Raw genomic sequence first — 19,204 nt, 5'->3', positions numbered from 1 at the left:
TAAATTTAAATTGGTTCTCCAGGATTTGCCTCCATTGGGCTGTATTGAGAAAGTTTTGGATTTTGGACAACATTTCTGAATTCTTCAAATATCCTCAATTTTCATTATAATTCGGTTATTTATTTGGATTAAAAATTTTGGGAATAATTTGAAAATGTTATAAGTTTTCTACATATTTAAGGAGAAATTTTGTCTGCACAGCATCCTCGCTCAAATTGAATGGTTTATGATATTCTCTTTGTTTTTCACCAAAAGATTATATTTGTTCTTAATGAATTATTAATTGCAAGATTGGGGCCGCGGTGGCCGAGTAGTTAAGGTGTCCCGACACTTTATCACTAGCCCTCCTCCTCTGGGTTGCGAGTTCAAAACCTACATTAATTGGGCAGTTGCTAGGTACTGACCGTACTCTTTCCTGGCTGGTGGTTTTTCTCCAGGTACTCCCGGCTTTCCTCCACCTCCAAAACCTGGCACGTCCTTAAATGACCCTGGCTGTTAATAGGACATTAAACAAAAACAAACAAACAAACCCTCTCCTCCCTTAATCTGCACCACCACAAACACCTGTATATATACCATGGAAAATTGAAAACTGATCATTTTGAAATGTTGGATGGTCTTGTGAATTCAGTTGGTATTGAATGTGACTTAAGACATGACAGGTGTTTGAGTTGTAGCCAGTTTGATATGGCTGAAGTGTGGTACACCACCCAGAGAGAACTATACCCCAGATAGCCTTGTACACCACCCAGAGAGAACTACACCCCAGATAGCCTTGATGTCGTAGTGGGAGGAACAAATCATTATGGCGGGTATCAGATGTTCAGAGTTACAGCTGAGTTAACTAACTTTCTATAGGAATTGAATTTTAAGATTTTATGTAAATGATAAGAACTTTCTCTGTATAGAGATCCCTAGCCATGACCATCTAATGAATAAATATCCCAATACTCTGTCACTCCTAAATCCCTTACCCCAAATTCATGACCTTCTCTATAGCCCCACCCCACCCATTTCTATTAATATGACATGACCATCTCTTCCCTCAACTAAACCCAATCCACATACCCCCCTCCATCAATATCTCTCCCCTACCCCTTTCCAAGAGACTATCAAAATGTCATCTCTCCCCTCCAGATCCCCTACCCAATCCACAGATCTTCCCTAAAGACCCCCTCCATCAATATCTCTCCCCTACCCAATCCACAGACATTCCCTACAGACCCCCTCCATCAGTATCTCTCCCCTACCCAATCCACAGACATTCCCTACAGACCCCCCTCCATCAATATCTTTCCCCTACCCAATCCACAGACATTCCCTACAGACCCCCCTCCATCAATATCTTTCCCCTACCTAATCCACAGACCTTCCCTACAGACCCCCCTCCATCAATATCTCTCCCCTATATGTCATCTCTCCCCTCCGGATCCCCTACCCAATACACAAACCTTCCCTATAGACCCCCTCCATCAATATCTTTCCCCTACCTCATCCACAGACCTTCCCTAAAGACCCCCCTCCATCAGTATCTCTCCCCTATATGTCATCTCTCCCATCTGCCTAACCCCAAAACACAGACCTTCCCTAACGACCCCCCTTCCATCAATATGTCATCTCTGCTTGCCCCTACCCCCAAACCACAGACCTTCCTTAGCCCTGTAGACCCATCAATATACATTCTCTGAGTGGGACCTCTGCCCTACTCCCCGGACCACAGACCTTCCTTAGCCCTGTAGACCCATCGATATACAATCTCTGAGTGGGACCCCTGCCCTACTCCCCGGACCACAGACCTTCCTTAGCCCTGGACCACAGACCTTCCTTAGCCCTGGACCACAGACCTTCCTTAGCCCTGTAGACCCATCAATATACAACCTCTGAGTGGGACCCCTGCCCTACTCCCCGGACCACAGACCTTCCTTAGCCCCGGACCACATACCTTCCTTAGCCCTGTAGACCCATCGATATACAATCTCTGAGTGGGACCCCTGCCCTACTCCCCGAACCACAGACCTTCCTTAGCCCTTTAGTCTACCCATCAATATACAACCTCTGAGTGGGACCCCTGCCCTACTCCCCGAACCACAGACCTTCCCAGGAGATTCCAAGTCTACAATTTGTTCTATATATTTCCTGACCCTGCAGCCCTGACTACCCTCTTACTCAACATATGATGATCATGATACCAAACACAAAACGAAGGACCACCCCCACCACAGTTCACAACCGATTGAGATCATTGACTCTGAACAGGGATCAAATTATATTTCTTTGGTGTCATTCATCTTTAAATTTATATTTCTTATCTTCGGTCACAGTGGTAGATGAAAGAAACCAGTTGTGACTTTAGATTGTTGTCGTTTATTTGGTGATAGATGAGGTTAGTCTACCTTTGCGGTGACATAACGGACATCCTTTGAATAAGATCTTTAGCTTGTTGTAGTATATTTTCTTTCTCAATTTTCTTTTCGAATAGACTGGAATTCTTTTCTTTTTTTAACCATCAGATAAGTTGAAAGCGATGTAAATAAGTCATGGTTGGAAATGATTTTCCTACACATAATGTCACATGTAAAAAATTTCTGAATTAAATGTCTGTTTGTGAAAAAATTATCATCTTTTATAGCATCTGATAAGAGTTGCTTCGATAACAAAATGCATTACGATAACAGGATGTTTGTCTGTGCAAGACGATAATACATCTTGGAAAAAAAACTGTGTTTTAAAATTATGTTAATGGGAAAATTTTAATACTGTATTCAACCTAATAAGTGCACCCCAACCTTTTTCAGGAAAAGAGGATTGGTATGATAATTGAATCATACAAGTTTCTAATCTCACTGATTGGTCATTATGATGCAAGTTAAAAAAAAGATTTCACCCCAAATTTTTTTTTTACATGGTTTTGTTAAACACACTTCATTTTGTTTTTGTATGCGTACAGTGCGCTTATTTGGAATGTAGCTTCCAAAGCGAGTATACCTTAATATGTTTATTAAATTATGTTAATTTATGCCAATCATAAAATCTAACACTATACACTTGTACAATTAGACATTAAGGTGAATCTTTTGTTATGACAAACTACATATGTAGTTGATATGAGTAAACTTGAAAGTTATTACACATTTTATGATGGACACTGAAATTGATCTGTGTCTATTCCTCGAGAGAAAAAAAAGACAGTTTCTGAAACACACAGGTTTTGATTACATATATACATTGCTAAATTACAATGTGTAAAACTGGCCAGAATGAGTGCTTCGAACACAGACCTAACATAACCTCTTCTAAACTCCCAAACACAGAAAATTCTTTTGTAAATGTGTGATTTTAAACATGAAATAATTAATGCCATAACATTTTAATCAGGTTGTAGGAATTTTGGCTTCCTGTCATATAATATCGATCCAAATCTACACCAAACTTGAACTTCCATTTGCAAATCATATATCTCAACACAAAATAAGCTGTTCCTTCATCAAAGATTTTTTCTTTCACTCTCTAAAATGAATTTAATGAAATCTGGTTTCTGGGTATACTGTTAAAATTTTGAGTATCCACAGACACCAGGATATCATGATTTGGGCTGGAAGTGATAGTTGACATGCCAGCAATCTGGGGCTGAAAACTTGTAAGCACTGGCGTTAAAATTCTCAGACAGTAAAACCGATTGTAGAGGTGGTATATATTTGTTTTACAACCTGATGTAAGTCTGTGTTTGAACAGATGTTTCCAACAACATGTGGGAGGATGTGGAACTCTTCTGTACTTTAAATTATCTGCATTTTCAAATTATACTTTCTTTTCTCATACGGACACATGTTTGAATGTGTTCAAATGATTTTGAAAAAAAAAAAAAAAAAATGATAATGAAAAAACTTTTAGCAGTTACACTTTCTAACAAGCTATATTATTATGAAACTCTATGGTAATTTAAGGTGTTTTGTTTACAATCTTGTATGTGGTTTCCAAATCTGGTTCAACAGAACTGATAATCTGAAATCATTGTTGACTAATACAGATGATGTTTGACCTGTTTACTCTACTCCAGGTCATGTCTTCCTGTCCGGGATGAGTGCATTTCCTGTGCGTGTATTTTTGTCTCGGATGTAAATGTTCAATTGACAACGTTGTCACTGTACATGTTACTTTTGAGTGTGCTATGAAATGTTGGCCCCTTGTAATTAATTATCAGACCCCCCACAAACCACAGATAATACAATCATGGGTGTGCCATTTTTCTAAAACATAATTATATCAAATAGAAAAAGTTGTCAGCACAGTAAACATACATATCTAGATTTCTCTTTGTTCCTTTAAGATTTGAGACCCTCCCCATTCCTCAACTATGATATGTCTCCAATAAAAATCAGAAATCCTTAGAGAAACTCCAGAGAAAGCAAGCATGGGGACCGTTGTAGCGTTTTGTGGATCTAAAGTTACAGTTGTGCTTAGTTGACCTTTGACATTACAGATTGGTGTAGATTTCATCTCTCTTGTGATCCGACCTTTGACCCCAAACTTATATATTCAACTTGACTAATTATCAAATATTTCTTGTACTCAGAATTGAAAAGAATGTGAAAGTTTCAAGATCTTTCGAGAAAATCTCATTCAATCACTGAATGAAAATGAAAATAATCTTTTCTAAGTTTTAAACACTTAATCCACACATACCAGCTATGAATAGATGTGTGATCTTTGACCTGTGACATTGCGACACTTGACATTTAGTTTTCTTCTGTTGTCATGGTAACTCGACCTGATGACAGGAGAATGGGAGAGTTTTCTAATTTGATGTGAATGCTACAATGAACAGACATCATTTATAGCACACAGCCATTTCTTCGAAGAGATATGCTAATAGGGTATGATAATGATGGCCACTGCCCCAGGGAAACTGTAATTTTGATGTCAAATGTACTGGGATAGGCTCGGCTTAAGCACAAGTATTGTTTACACAGAATGCCCCCAGAAACTTGAAATTTCTTGACTGAACATTTTATTTCTAAAATCTGAAGCATGTTGATGCATAATGCACCAGGATTATAAACTTCTGAACATAAAGTTTTATCCTCAGAACTTGAGTATTATCAAATTTAGATGTTGAACGAGTATGAACTTCAGCTTGTCTGTCACTCTAAGAAATGGAAATCATTTAATTGTGATATTTTTTCCCAGTTTTCGAGAATTCATGAAAATAAATGTAATTTATCAATGAATGGCCATTTTCAATGTTGCCTTAGATACAAGAATCTAAATTTTATTCATAATAATATTTATGTAAAATAACAAAACATTAGCATTGTGACATTATTCCTTCTGTAACTTATTGGGATTGAAAGTAAATGGCTGATGGAGAGATTAAATAAGAATGTGATTCATACCATGTGGGTGAAAAAATGGTAAAAATGTGTTATGAACTATTAAATATGATATCTAGATAGAACATGTTTTACAATTCGTCTCATCACCAACCCCTATTTCTCAAATGCTGTTTTACCTGTCTGCAGACTTTCACTATCAACATCAAAACAAGTGTCACTTAAAATGTTTTAGACATGTACTGAAACAAATCTGGTATTTCAGGCATTTCTTTTTTGAATGCCATAAGGCTGTTTTATCTGAAGGAATTTTCTTCTCTTTGTTTGAAAGTTATAATTTTAGAAATTAAATCATAATCAAACACTCACCTGTTCAGGGTAAGATTTCCACCTGCTGTGCCAGCTCTGGATTACTATCAGCTGACTTCACGATTGGTCGGATATTGTTGTTACGTAAATAACTTTGACAACCCCAATGATAGGTCAAAATTTTTGTAGACATTTTTAACTCAAATTCAGAAAAAAGCAAAGCTTTGAAATATCAGGTTTCCAATTTTATCACCTTTGCAGCATCACAGAATTGCATATTATGTGTCTGCAAGCTATAGGGGGGAATTTAAAATGAAGTTCATAATCTAGAAGGAAATTATAGTTATTTGGGCAGGAAAGAAAGCATTGAAAATCTGTGACTGTATTTTGTGTAAAATTGGTGGTTCAATGTTTAATTTACATAAAATTTGAATTTTTATTCTTTCCATAGTTTAAATAATTTTAAAAGTTTGTAAAGACATGTGAATTTGTTAAAAGTTGTAAGTCTGTGTCATGTACCTTAAACACCCATAAACAAACTGATGTTAACTCGTTACCAAAACAATACAGGTAAATAAAAAAAATTGTTTATTTCCCATTATGTTCAAGGTGTGTATTGTTAAGTTGATCTGGGACCAATTCTGTAGCTAAAGGCCAAACCAAATTAATTTCTAGATTGATCTGTAGTTTTAGGCTAAAGTTGTATTTGTTGGTGTTTCTTGACTTATGTGTTTACCTTTGTAAGGCCATACCAAGGTAATTTGTCATTTATAGGCTATGTAGTTCTAGGCCATACCAAGGTAATTTGTCATTTATAGGCTATGTAGTTCTAGGACACCCCAAATCAGTTTGTAGTCCTGTAGTCTGTGTAGTTCTAGACCACCCCAAATCAATTTGTAGTCCAGTAGGCTGTGTAGTTCTAGGCCACCCCAAATCAGTTTGTAGTCCTGTAGGCTGTGTAGTTCTAGGCCACCCCAAATCAGTTTGTAGTCCTGTAGTCCGTGTAGTTCTAGGCCACCCCAAATCAATTTGTAGTCCTGTAGGCTGTGTAGTTCTAGGCCACCCCAAATCAATTTGTAGTCCAGTAGGCTGTGTAGTTCTAGGCCACCCCAAATCAATTTGTAGTCCTGTAGTCTGTGTAGTTTTAGGCCACCCCAAATCAGTTTGTAGTCCTGTAGTCTGTGTAGTTTTAGGCCACCCCAAATCAGTTTGTTGTTCTGTAGCTATATAGGCTGTGTAGTTCAATGTCACATCAAATAAAGTTGTCCTATATTGGATATAGTTCAATGTCACATCAAATAAAGTTGTCCTATATTGGATGTAGTTCAAGGTCACATCAAATGAAGTTGTATTACTATTGAATGTAGTTCAAGGTCACATCAAATAAAGTTGTTGTCCTATATTGGATGTAGTTGAAGATCACATCAAATAAAGTTGTATTACTATTGAATGTAGTTCAAGGTCACACCAAATAAAGTTGTTGTCCTATATTGGATGTAGTTCAAGGTCACACCAAATCAGTTGTTCTGTAGGCTGTGTAGTTCAAGGCTGTATAAAATTTATTTGTAGTTCTGTAGACGTAGTTCAAGGATGTAAAAAAATTATTTGTAGTCCTGTAGGTTGTGTAGTTCAAGGTCACATCAAATAAAGTTGTAGTCCTATTGATTGTAGTTCAAGGTCACGGCAAATAAAGTTGTGGTCCTATTGGATGTAGTTCAAGGTCACATCAAATTGTATTACTATTGAATGTAGTTCAAGGTCACATCAAATAAAGTTGTTGTCCTATATTGGATGTAGTTTAAGGTCACATCAAATAAAGTTGTATTACTATTGAATGTAGTTCAAGGTCACACCAAATAAAGTTGTTGTCCTATATTGGATGTAGTTCAAGGTCACACCAAATCAGTTGTTCTGTAGGCTGTGTAGTTCAAGGCTGTATAAAATTTATTTGTAGCTTTGTAGACGTAGTTCAAGGATGTAAAAAATTTATTTGTAGTCCTGTAGGTTGTGTAGTTCAAGGTCACATCAAATAAAGTTGTGGTCCTATTGGATGTAGTTCAAGGTCACATCAAATAAAGTTGTAGTCCTATTGGATGTAGTTCAAGGTCACATCAAATAAAGTTGTGGTCCTATTGAATGTAGTTCAAGGTCACAGCAAATAAAGTTGTGGTCCTATTGGATGTAGTTCAAGGTCACATCAAATAAAGTTGTAGTCCTATTGGATGTAGTTCAAGGTCACATCAAATCAAGTTGTCCTATTGAATATTTTGTGGCATTATAGGTTGTGTAGTTTTAGGCCATGGTTGCTTGCCAATATAAATTGTGAATTAGTTTGCCTTGGCCTTGGAGGCCTGAAGGGATCAGACCAGACAACGCCTGACATGTCAGGACTGGAGACAAATCTATTGTGACTGACTGCTGTCCAGCTCATTATTACAACCAGTGGTCAAAAACTTGTCAGCTTCAATGTATAAATTTTGACTTCACTTGGTGGAGTCCTGTGGTTTACTCCCAATTTTAAATCCAATGTGTGTGGATTCATATGGTGATAAAAACCAGTAAAATCTATTATTGAAATGGATATGGAAGAACATGGTGAAAGTTTATGTTTTTTTTACTTATACTTTTTGTGGTGAGGAAGCTTGCATTGGTATAATGGAATGTCAAATGAAGAGTATTTATAGAGGGATGACTGGAAGACATGATTCAATTTACAGATTATAATCACTATAAAAATGCTTGTCAACTACATTACTAGGATATTATTAGCAATGGTTGATAAGTTTGAGATAGCTTCTCCTAATCTAAGGTCCTGTTCACAATTCAGAATCTTTCAAAACTTGTCCACAAGTCTTTTTTTTCAGCCAAGTCACTTTTAGAAACTTTCAAAACTTTTCTCCTATTCATATAAAAAATGTATTTTTACTTTTCAGATATTTTGAAACCTAATTATCCCAATCAAAGTCAATTTTCACTTGTATGGTCACTTTCAGGACCACTCAAACTTTCTTTCTCTTAGTTCAAAGTCTATTTCACAATAATTATTTGAAATTATCATTCAGTAAAATATATATATATAATCAATTGTTCAGCTAGCTGTTGATGTTAGGAAATTTTTTTTTTTATTAAGATACAGTAAATTTGAATATGAAAAATTCATTTCATGATTTTGAAGAGCTTTGATGGTATGATGAATGATGATGATGATGGTGATGGTGATGATGATGATGATGGTGATGGTGGTTATTGCAGCAGTTGTAGAATGGACTTGTGACAATTGATATGGTAAATGTTATGATTTATTTGGTTCCAGTGACTGAATCTTAGTAATTCCAGTGAGTTCCATTAATGGGATTACAATCAAATTGTACTGGTTCTGGAAAAAGCATTATTTTGTTTGCATCAGATAGCTATAGACTGTGAACACTTTGTGGTGATTGTAGTTGCAGATCAAGAGTTAATTGGGAGGCACCAGTGGGGTTTCTGATGCAGTGTTAATTGGGAGGCACCAGTGGGGTGCCTGATGCAGTGTTAAACGAGGCACCAGTGGGGTGTCTGATGCAGTGTTAATCGAGGCACCAGTGGGGTTTCTGATGCAGTGTTAATTGGGAGGCACCAGTGGGGTTAAGATGTAAAGTGTATAATCGAGAGGCCTTATTATTGGGGCTCTGTATCCTGAGCTATGTCTGTTTTGAAGGAATTTTGCCACCTGTCGTAGCCCGCCTAATCTCTGACTGTGGTGGGGTGGTGTTGAGTCCAGCACCAGTAACACGTGGCTATACCAGGTATACTCTAGTCTGTTTAACGAGGTGAAAGTTTGAAAGTCGGAAATTCCTGTCCATTCACCGACACACCAACCATCAGATCTGTATTATTTAACAGACTGGTGTTACAGCTACAGGTAAAAGTAAATCAAATGATGAGTGGATTTGTACACGGTCCTAGTCATACTTACCTGGATACTACGCAGCCTACCTGGAGAGACTTTCTGTACCTAGCGGTGTGTGTCTGCGGGAGACACCAATAGGCCTAGTGTTACACCGGCTACCAGCGGTCAGTGTAGGAACTGGACAGAACTACTGGTCAGATATATACTATTACCAGGGCTATCAGTCAGCCTGGATGGTATTTCACTGACCAGAAAGCGAGGGTTTAGGTAGAAGTTGACCGTTTAGCGATGTAAGTAGGTAAAAGTTGGATGTAAGTCCACAGATGATAACAGTGATATCTACCTGAGGATTCCCCAGTACAACACACCTGAGACCCGCACTAACGACCCCTATACCTGTTCATATGGACTGTAATCGTTGGTGTTGGATATTCATTTGTCGTTTGGAGGCAAAAGAGCAGTAAAAGTCATAAGTAGTCAACAATGACATGACGTTCGCTTATTACGTTGTGTCGAGGCCGTGAACAGCGTAAACAACGTGTGGGTCACCTAAACACTTGTCAGCAACGGCAGCCGTGAGAGCTTGACGAGGGTCCCATCTTGTTATGGGCTGTACTTAAAGGAAATATCACCTATGATTTTGCATGTACATCTGGTACTTTTACACCTGTACAAATTACACCTGAAAGATTTACACCTTGAAGTGTTTACACCTGTGCTTACACCTGAGGGAATTATACCAGTGTAATTAATTCATACAGGTGAGATTTTTACCTGTATGTTTCTTAAAAGGAAAAGGATTAAAATTTCATTGACCTTGGATAATTTTTACGTTTAAGGATTTTGTCAGTATTACAGCTGTGGTATACTGTAGTATACAGCTGTATTCCTGTATTATTGACTTGCTGTAACTTAGCGCCATGATTCCGCGACGTACACAGAGGACTGGAGGCTTGTCCAGTGCCTCTTTCTCATCCAGAGCGACGTCAAACACCTCGTCATCAACACATAGTGCATCAGCGTCCATTTTACTGCGCGAGCGTGAACATCAACGGGAACATATTGGACCAAAATCTCCACAGAGTCCGAAATCTCCAGACGAAATTAAACATCCCTCACGCTCAGCCTCATTTTCATCTCAACACTCAAATAACAACTCTTCAAAATCTGCCACCACAAATTCGTCTAAACAATCGGTAAGAGTGTTTAAGCAATGTATTTCATATATATAGACTTGCACAAATTCCATTATTTTATTACCCAAAATGAGCTCTTCGGTTAGTTGGAGAGTCATATATGAAAATTAGGTCGCTTTGACCTCTGAGCCAAATTTTTAAAGTAATTCAACTTCTGATCTGAATCAAGCTTCCCTTAGCTAGAAGTATTAACATTTTTCCTTGTAAAATATTGAGATCATAAGGTCTGAAGTGGCAGCGTTTTATCCAGACTTACGTCAGCTAGAAGTTTAACGTCTTTCCTTGTGAAATGTTGAGATCATGTGAGTTTTATTCCAATGTTTCCCCTTAAGTTAGGTGGGGATTATATATTTTGTGTTGTACCTGATCAATATTATTATATATGAATGGGTTAAAATGACTATGATTGGAAATTGATTTCACTGAAACAATTGATCACTCAATGAACAATAACCAATCATTGCTGGTATCTGGTATAGTACTGTAATAACATAAATGAAACAGTGTGAGAGGAGGGTGGATAAGGTTGATACAGGTGAGAGAAGGATGGTTGTGGATGAGACGGTGTGAGAGAAGGATGGATAAGGATGAGACGGTATGAGAGAAGAGTGGATGAGATGGTGTGAGAGACGGGTAGATAAGGATGAGATGCTGTGAGAGAAGGGTGGATAAGGATGAGACAATGTGAGAGAAGGGTGGATAAGGATGAGACAGTGTGAGAGAAGGATGGTGGATAAGGATGAGACGATGTGAGAGAAGGATGGATAAGGATGAGACAGTGTGAGAGAAGGATGGTGGATAAGGATGAGACGATGTGAGAGAAGGATGTTGGATAAGGATGAGACAGTGTGAGAGAAGGATGGATAAGGATGAGACAGTGTGAGAGAAGGATGTTGGATAAGGATGAGACAGTGTGAGAGAAGGATGGATAAGGATGAGACAGTGTGAGAGAAGGATGGTGGATAAGGATGAGACGATGTGAGAGAAGGATGGATAAGGATGATATGGTGTGAGAGAAGGATGAGACAGTGTGAGAGAAGGATGGATAAGGATGAGACAGTGTGAGAGAAGGGTGGATAATGATGATATGGTGTGAGAGAAGGATGAGACAGTGTGAGAGAAGGGTGGATAAGGATGAGACAGTGTGAGAGAAGGATGGATAAGGATGAGACAGTGTAAGAGAAGGGTGGATAAGGATGAGACAGTGTAAGAGAAGGATGGATAAGTATGAGACGATATGAGAGAAGAGTGGATAAGGATGAGACAGTGTGAGAGAAGGATGGATAAGGATGAGACGGTATGAGAGAAGGGTGGATAAGGATGAGACAGTGTGAGAGAAGGATGGATAAGGATGAGACAGTGTGAGAGAAGGATGGATAAGGATGAGATAGTGTGAGAGAAGGTTCAGGATAAGGATGAGATGCTGTGAGAGAAGGATGGATAAGGATGAGACAATGTGAGAGAAGGGTGGATAAGGATGAGACAGTGTGAGAGAAGGGTGGATAAGGATGAGACAGTGTGAGAGAAGGATGGTGGATAAGGATGAGACGATGTGAGAGAAGGATGATATGGTGTGAGAGAAGGATGAGACAGTGTGAGAGAAGGATGGATAAGGATGAGACAGTGTGAGAGAAGGGTGGATAAGTATGAGACGATATGAGAGAAGAGTGGATAAGGATGAGATAGTGTGAGAGAAGGTTGGTTGTTGGTGAGACAGTGTGAGAAAAGGTTCAGGATAAGGATGAGATGGTGTGAGAGAAGGTTGGATAAGGATGAGATGGTGTGAGAGAAGGATGGATAAGGATGAGACGGTGTGAGAGAAGGGTGGATAAGGATGAGATGGTGTGAGAGAAGGATGGATAATGATGAGATGGCGTGAGAGAAGGTTGGATAAGGATGAGACAGTGTGAGAGAAGGGTGGATAAGGATGAGATGGTGTGAGAAGAGGATTGGTCTTGGATAAGTGTTGAGGATTTAAGTTAAAAAGAGGGTAGAATCCCGGATGAATGTGGTACAGATTTAATTGTCAGTAGTGATAGATAGGCACAGACAGATGGTCCTCATCTCTACAATGTTTATTGTCAACAAACATGGCCGACCTGTTATTGTAAACTGAGACAGTTTATTATGAGAAATAATGTCTGCAGTGGGGATGGGCTAACTAATCAGCCATCACTATCTATTTTGTTTTCTGTCTGGTATAGCACCAGCTATGGTGATGGTGTATCATATCATATTCAGTGTATATTCTTTGTATTATCTTTGATTGTGGAGGGGGTTGGTTGGTAGGGAGGGGATTATGGGGTGGGGGTTGAGGATGATGTGGGACAGGAGGGTGATATGGTGGGGAGAGGGGGGGGGGGGGGGAGCTGTGAAGGGTGTAGGTGTGGTAGTGGGGGGGGGGGGGGGGGGGGGGGGGATGAAAAGAGGAATAATACTATGAGACCATGAGGAAATGTTCATGCAATGCTATATTAATAAATGTATGATTTTCTCTCTGGGTTTTAGGCCAAGTAAACTTAATATATGTTTCCTGACACCTATATAATGTATACACATACAGTATACACAAGGATGTGTTATATTTTATGAAAAGTTTAGCTGCAAGATACATGTATGTTAAAGGTCATGTACATACATATCTAGCCTGTAGCTGATAAACATGTAGATGTGTTTTGAGTTGAACAGACATAGATATACAGGTAAAACGAGGTCAAACACAGGTATGATAGTCTTACAGGTTACTCCAGGTCACATACAGGTGCGACAATTTTACACCTGAGGGATGTATTTCAGGTACATGTACACACTACCTCAGAATATAAGGTGCATACATCAACGTTTTGTTATGATGAATGCTTTCTTAAATTACTGACAGGAAATTGCTAGCTCTCTAAGAAATTATAATCTATTTGTGATTATAAAGTTGAGTGTAGGTGGAGTATGTGAAGTTAATGATGTATTACATTTTCAAACCCAGTCAAACCTGCTTTTAAGGCCATCTGTGTATAAAAGAAAAAATGTGTATAAAGACCTGACCACTTGTTTAGGTTCCCAGTATAAAATTTTATTGTAAATAAACAAAGGTCACCTGCCTAAAAGGCCACTCTTCCTTGGTCCCTAGAGTAGCCGCAAGCCCCTAAGTTTTTGGTTAAGTGTTGCTCAGCTAAGTTCTAATACTAAATCATCTCCTAGATTACGAAACACTGGATACAGTTGAAGGTTCCTATAATTGAGACGTCATGATGCGCTTGGGCTATATTATGGTCCAGTATAGTCTGAATATAGCTCATCTTCTCAATGATAACTTTGTGCCTTTGGGCTCAGTATAGTCTGAATATAGCTCATCTTCACAATGATAACTTTGTGCCTTTGGGGTATATTACGGTCCAGTGTAGATATAGCTCATCTTCACAATGTCATTAAGGGTTACAGGGTAAAATAAAGGCCCTTTATGTCCTAGTAGGGTTACAATTATAGGGATATATAGGTTAAAAATGAGCATACAGATTTGACCTATGTTTTTACATATGACCATACCAAAGAAAGTGTGTCCATTCTTGGGCCTATTATTTCATACTCATTAGGGGACTTAACATTCACTGAATTGTCTTCTTTTATGTATATGTTCTGTATATGAAGAACGTTTCAATTTTAAAAATATATATTGCTATCAAGGAAGAAAATGATATCAATGTTTACATTTAAAGTTGCCTTCTCATGATCAGAGTTGAAGAATGAAAGTTTGTGGGTGGAGATTAGGGTCACCTCAGCCTAACATCAGCAGGTGTTCTGGGTCAGGCCACACACCATGTATAGCCTATCACCTAACAGGTACACTGTACAACCTGATATCAAAAATGAAATTTTGTAATGTACATGTATCAAAATTTTCAACAAAATTCATTCCGGAGGTTTCTATGATTTCTAAAATATTAATGAATTGTTGTTTTTTTCCCTTTATCACACAAAATTCAATTCACTATCTAGAACCTGGTAGATATATTAACTCATGTATGTAGTGACTATACCTAGATTCAAGATGGCCACCACAGGGCCTTTTAATTGTCTGGAAACTTATAAGCCAGAACTTATAATAAGCCAGAACTTATAATAAGCCAGAACTAATTTCCTGGCATCTTGAAGAATTGCATATCTGAACCACTCATGAAGACGAATAATAATTATAGATTAAGGTAATTCATGACAATATGTGTTATTTTGTGAGAAAAAAAACATTGCAGAACTTGGATAATTTAAAATTCATATAATATTAAAGATAAAATATTTGTTTGGATATTCTGATAGGTGATTTAGGACATTGTTCAATCTGGCCACTTGATTGACCCATCGGTTTTCTGTAGTGTGACCAGGTTAAGCTAACCAGTCATTTGACTAAGATGTTTACTCCATCTCTGTAGACCAGCTGAGATGTATATTTACACAGATACCCAACTCCTTCATCCGGCTTCAGTTCAGCACAAGTATTATCAGCTTGTAATTATCTCTGTACAAATTATGATTTATGTGTAGCTATGAATATTGATATTCATAGATATAACCAAAACTGAGGAAATGTACTGATTTTCATTGATGGTATTAATGATTGAAGTTGATAACAAGTATTGGTACACAACTTTCAAGTTTATGATTTTCAAGCTAACAAAGCTTTTAGCACTAAAGGACTGATTCCTACTACATACAACTAGCATATACTATCCCCATATCTTCCTTCTCTGAAAACTTTTGAAAATTATTTTATTTCAATAGCTCAATATAATATTTATTAAAATAAATACATTCAAACAAGGGGCAAAAATATTTGAAAACCAGTTTAAGAAAGATTTAAAGAAAACGGTTAACATACGTGAATTGCCATGTATATTGTATTGTTTATGCTTCAGCATCAAGCTGTCAGCTTTGGGATGTATTTCCCAACCCCATAAGAAATATCTCACATTTTTGGTGAGGAGGAAGGCTAGTTTTATCACACTCTGCTCAATACAGCAATGCTAGAACCGGCACATTTTTTTTTTCCTGTTTTTCCTCCAGCAGGCTATATCTATCAGCAATGCTTTAGTTTTGTTCTGGTAGAATACAACAAGTTCTTTGTGTGGCAAGATTAGGCTGAGCAATTTTTTGTTCTTGGATTTTAATATGTACTCTCAGAAAATAACCAACATGGAAACTGTATATGTGTATATATTGGGGATGATGTTGGCCTGTGTGGTATAGACAGTGTTATTTTACTGGAAATATAATCAACGTGGAATTCACAGCAAAGGTGTGAAATCCAGAAATCATTTTGATAATTGGCAGCAGATTTCACGGTCCACATCTCGAATCATGTTCTCTCTAGGAGGAGATGAAAACGTAAGTGTGAAGTTTACACGAGAGATCAGTAGTATTGTATATGTTTCTTGGGTCTCAGCTGGCCATGGGTTGAAGGAATGGGGAGGGTTAGATGGTTGTGGTTTTGGGAAATATTAGGAAGTTATTTTGTATGAAATCTTGTGTATGATTAAAATGGTTTGAGGGAATACAGATTTTAAGGAAGATGTAGTGTACATTTCTTTTTTCACTTTTGAGAAAAAATGTCATATAAATGAATGAGCAATTCTATATTCTTGCATGGCTAAATAGTGTGTTGAAATGCAAAATCTGTGAAGATCTTCTGATATGTATAGGTAGATTTGAATAGGGGCGTGAATCTCAAAGCTCAGAGTTGTAACTTTTGTGTTTTGTGGAGGGGGTAGGGCAACTTGTGTGGAAGAGAAATCTTTTATATATATAAAGTTATATATACATCAATCATATTGGATCGTGTATTAAATATGCATATTATAATTAATATTTTAACAATTCATTTTACATTATTTTCTGGATGGAAATGATACTTGATCAATAAATAAATCTTCTATTTCCTATACTGGTACATATATATAAATATACAGAAACACATGGAAGATTTCCCTGTGTAGGACATTCCAAGTTAGTGCTACAGTCATACCCGTTTTTTTGGCGGTTACATGAAGGCATTACTGCACTTGGAATTCCATGTAGGAAAACAAAATTTTTATCTGTAAGATGAGAGGGCGGAGGGTATAATATTTACTCAGAAATGGTATAAGATGATTCATTCTGTGTTGTCAGTTTCTCTATCAAACTCCTGCTGTTTTTACTGATTAGACGACCATTAGAATTCATCTGGCTTTAAATCGACAGCAAAAACTTGTATGATGTATATAGGAACAAGATATTTGATGGCTTGCTATATGCAAGACCGAATGTGCACTTCCAAGTTTTCTGGTACATTTTGTAAAGCATGTGATTTCTGTGTTTTTAGTTTCAGACATGAAAAAACATTTTCTGTTAACTTTCTTGCATGTGAATTTTTTTTATCTTGCTGGGACAAAGTCCATGGTAGCTATTGCTGAACCTCAGTGTCAGCGTCCATAAATTGTTTGTTTGTATGCCGGGTTTATTGCCCTGTGAACAGCTAGGGTCATTTTGAGGTGGGGTCTGATTGTAGTAGTTGGTGACTACCTCCCTGAACAACATACAGGAGGCGCATCACATGCCATCCAGAGCAATTACGTAAAAGTGGCCTGCCAAAGGACACATCCACAACACCATAAACTAGTATGATTCCGAGCTTCCAGAGAAGTACAAACCGACAGGGGTAGTCAGTGTCGAACCACATACCTCAAAACCTTTCCCTGAGGTTTACATGGCTGCCGCACTAACTGACAGCTATCATGGCCCCACTCTAGATCTGTAAACAGCTAGGTTAAGGTTTTTAGAAAACAGTGTTAATTTTGTGTCAATACAGATGAAGATACAGCTTAGGTATTTCACGTGTGTGTTCCTTGTCACAAGTCCTTTCTATTGATATTGTAGACATGCTGACCTTGACTGTGACCTTTGACCTACTTTTAAAAAACTTAATCTGAATTTCAATCCACTCTGTGAGCTATGATATGTCTTTGACAACTCTTGTTTTTAGCCATGCACTTTGGGCATTTTCATATCATCTTCATGGGGTGAAGTATACCTCCTGTGATATACCAGTGATTTGTTATAGAGTAATCTCCCTTTTAAAAACTTTTAAAGCAGCATCAAGTACATTGTACTTGAGAATCGACTTGGCAATATATCTTGAGCACCAAATCCTAATGGTTGGAATCATTTGATAACAATTCACAAAAAAAAAAAAAAAAAAAAAATGTACAACCTTAAATTAACTTTTGATGATCTTCTTGGTCGGAGATGTGAAAATGGTTAAGTACCATACATCCTTTAAATCAATGGTAAGTGAGTTACTGGTAATCTTTAAGTATGATGCACAAGTTTTAAATTGAGCTATTCTTGTCTGTGTATTTATAGTTCACAAGTCCAGAACAGCCAGGATATGTCGGCTTTGCAAACCTTCCCAACCAAGTTCACAGGAAGTCGGTCAAAAAGGGCTTCGAATTCACACTCATGGTCGTGGGTAAGTAGAAACAGGCCGATTAAGGAAATAAATTTGGTTTCCTGTATTTATTGTAGATGTTGAATCATTCACTCACCACAAACCTGTGATGTAGTAGAGTACACACACAGCTCACTTAAACTGTGAGGTGATGGTGATGTAATAAATCATATAGCATTGAACTGACTTTCTATGGTATTCATATAAATGGTTTGGTTTGTTTGGTTTATTTGGTTTAACGTCCTATCAACAGCTAAGGTCATTTAAGGACGGCCTCCCGTGTGTGCGACATGCATGCGTGTGGTGAGTGCGTATGTGTGTTTTGGGAGGCTGCGGTATGTTCGTGTTAAGTCTCCTTGTGATAGGCCGGAACTTTTGCCGATTTATAGTGCTACCTCACTGAAACATACTGCCGAAGACACCCAGCAGGACACCCCACCCGGTCACATTATACTGACAACGGGCGAACCAGTCGTCCCACTCCTAATATGCTGAGCGCTAAGCAGGAGTAGCAACTACCATTTTTGAAGACTCTGGTATGTCTCGGCCAGGGGACAGAACCCAAAGCCTTCCTCACATGGGCGAATGCTCAACTAAAGGCAAAAAGTGAGGCATTGGTTTGTTTTGTTTGGTTTATTTGGTTTAATGTCCTATCAACAGCTAAGGTCATTTAAGGACGGCCTCCCGTGTGTGCGACATGCATGCGTGTGGTGAGTGCGTATGTGTGTTTTGGGAGGCTGCGGTATGTTCGTGTTAAGTCTCCTTGTGATAGGCCGGAACTTTTGCCGATTTATAGTGCTACCTCCCTGAAACATACTGCCAAAGACACCCAGCAGGACATCCCACCCGGTCACATTATACTGACAACGGGCGAACCAGTCGTCCCACTCCTAATATGCTGAGCGCTAAGCAGGAGTAGCAACTACTATTTTTAAAGACTCTGGTATGTCTCAGCCAGGGGACAGAACCCAAAGCCTTCCTCACATGGGCAAATGCTCAACTAAAGGCA

At 38.1% G+C, this 19,204-nt stretch overlaps 1 protein-coding gene across 8 annotated transcripts in view; it reads left to right on the top strand.

Moving 5' to 3' along the window:
* The window catches only part of LOC117332717 (septin-2B-like), an 82,218-nt gene that overhangs the window by 44,407 nt on the left and 18,607 nt on the right, over nt 1–19,204 (top strand). For 5 of the 8 annotated variants that reach the window (XM_033891730.1, XM_033891729.1, XM_033891727.1 and 2 more), the window contains exons 1-2: nt 9,636–10,724; nt 18,111–18,216. In XM_033891730.1, coding sequence (XP_033747621.1) covers nt 10,449–10,724; nt 18,111–18,216 — 382 coding nt within the window. In that variant the 5' untranslated portion in view covers nt 9,636–10,448. Of the gene's footprint in view, nt 1–9,635; nt 10,725–18,110; nt 18,217–19,204 lie in introns of those variants that run through there. The other 3 variants (XM_033891733.1, XM_033891732.1, XM_033891731.1) reach the window with 1 other exon arrangement.

Source organism: Pecten maximus, chromosome 8 (genome assembly GCF_902652985.1).
Source record: "Pecten maximus chromosome 8, xPecMax1.1, whole genome shotgun sequence".
NCBI lineage: Eukaryota > Metazoa > Mollusca > Bivalvia > Pectinida > Pectinidae > Pecten > Pecten maximus.
This window is presented reverse-complemented; position numbering and strand designations above follow the sequence as displayed.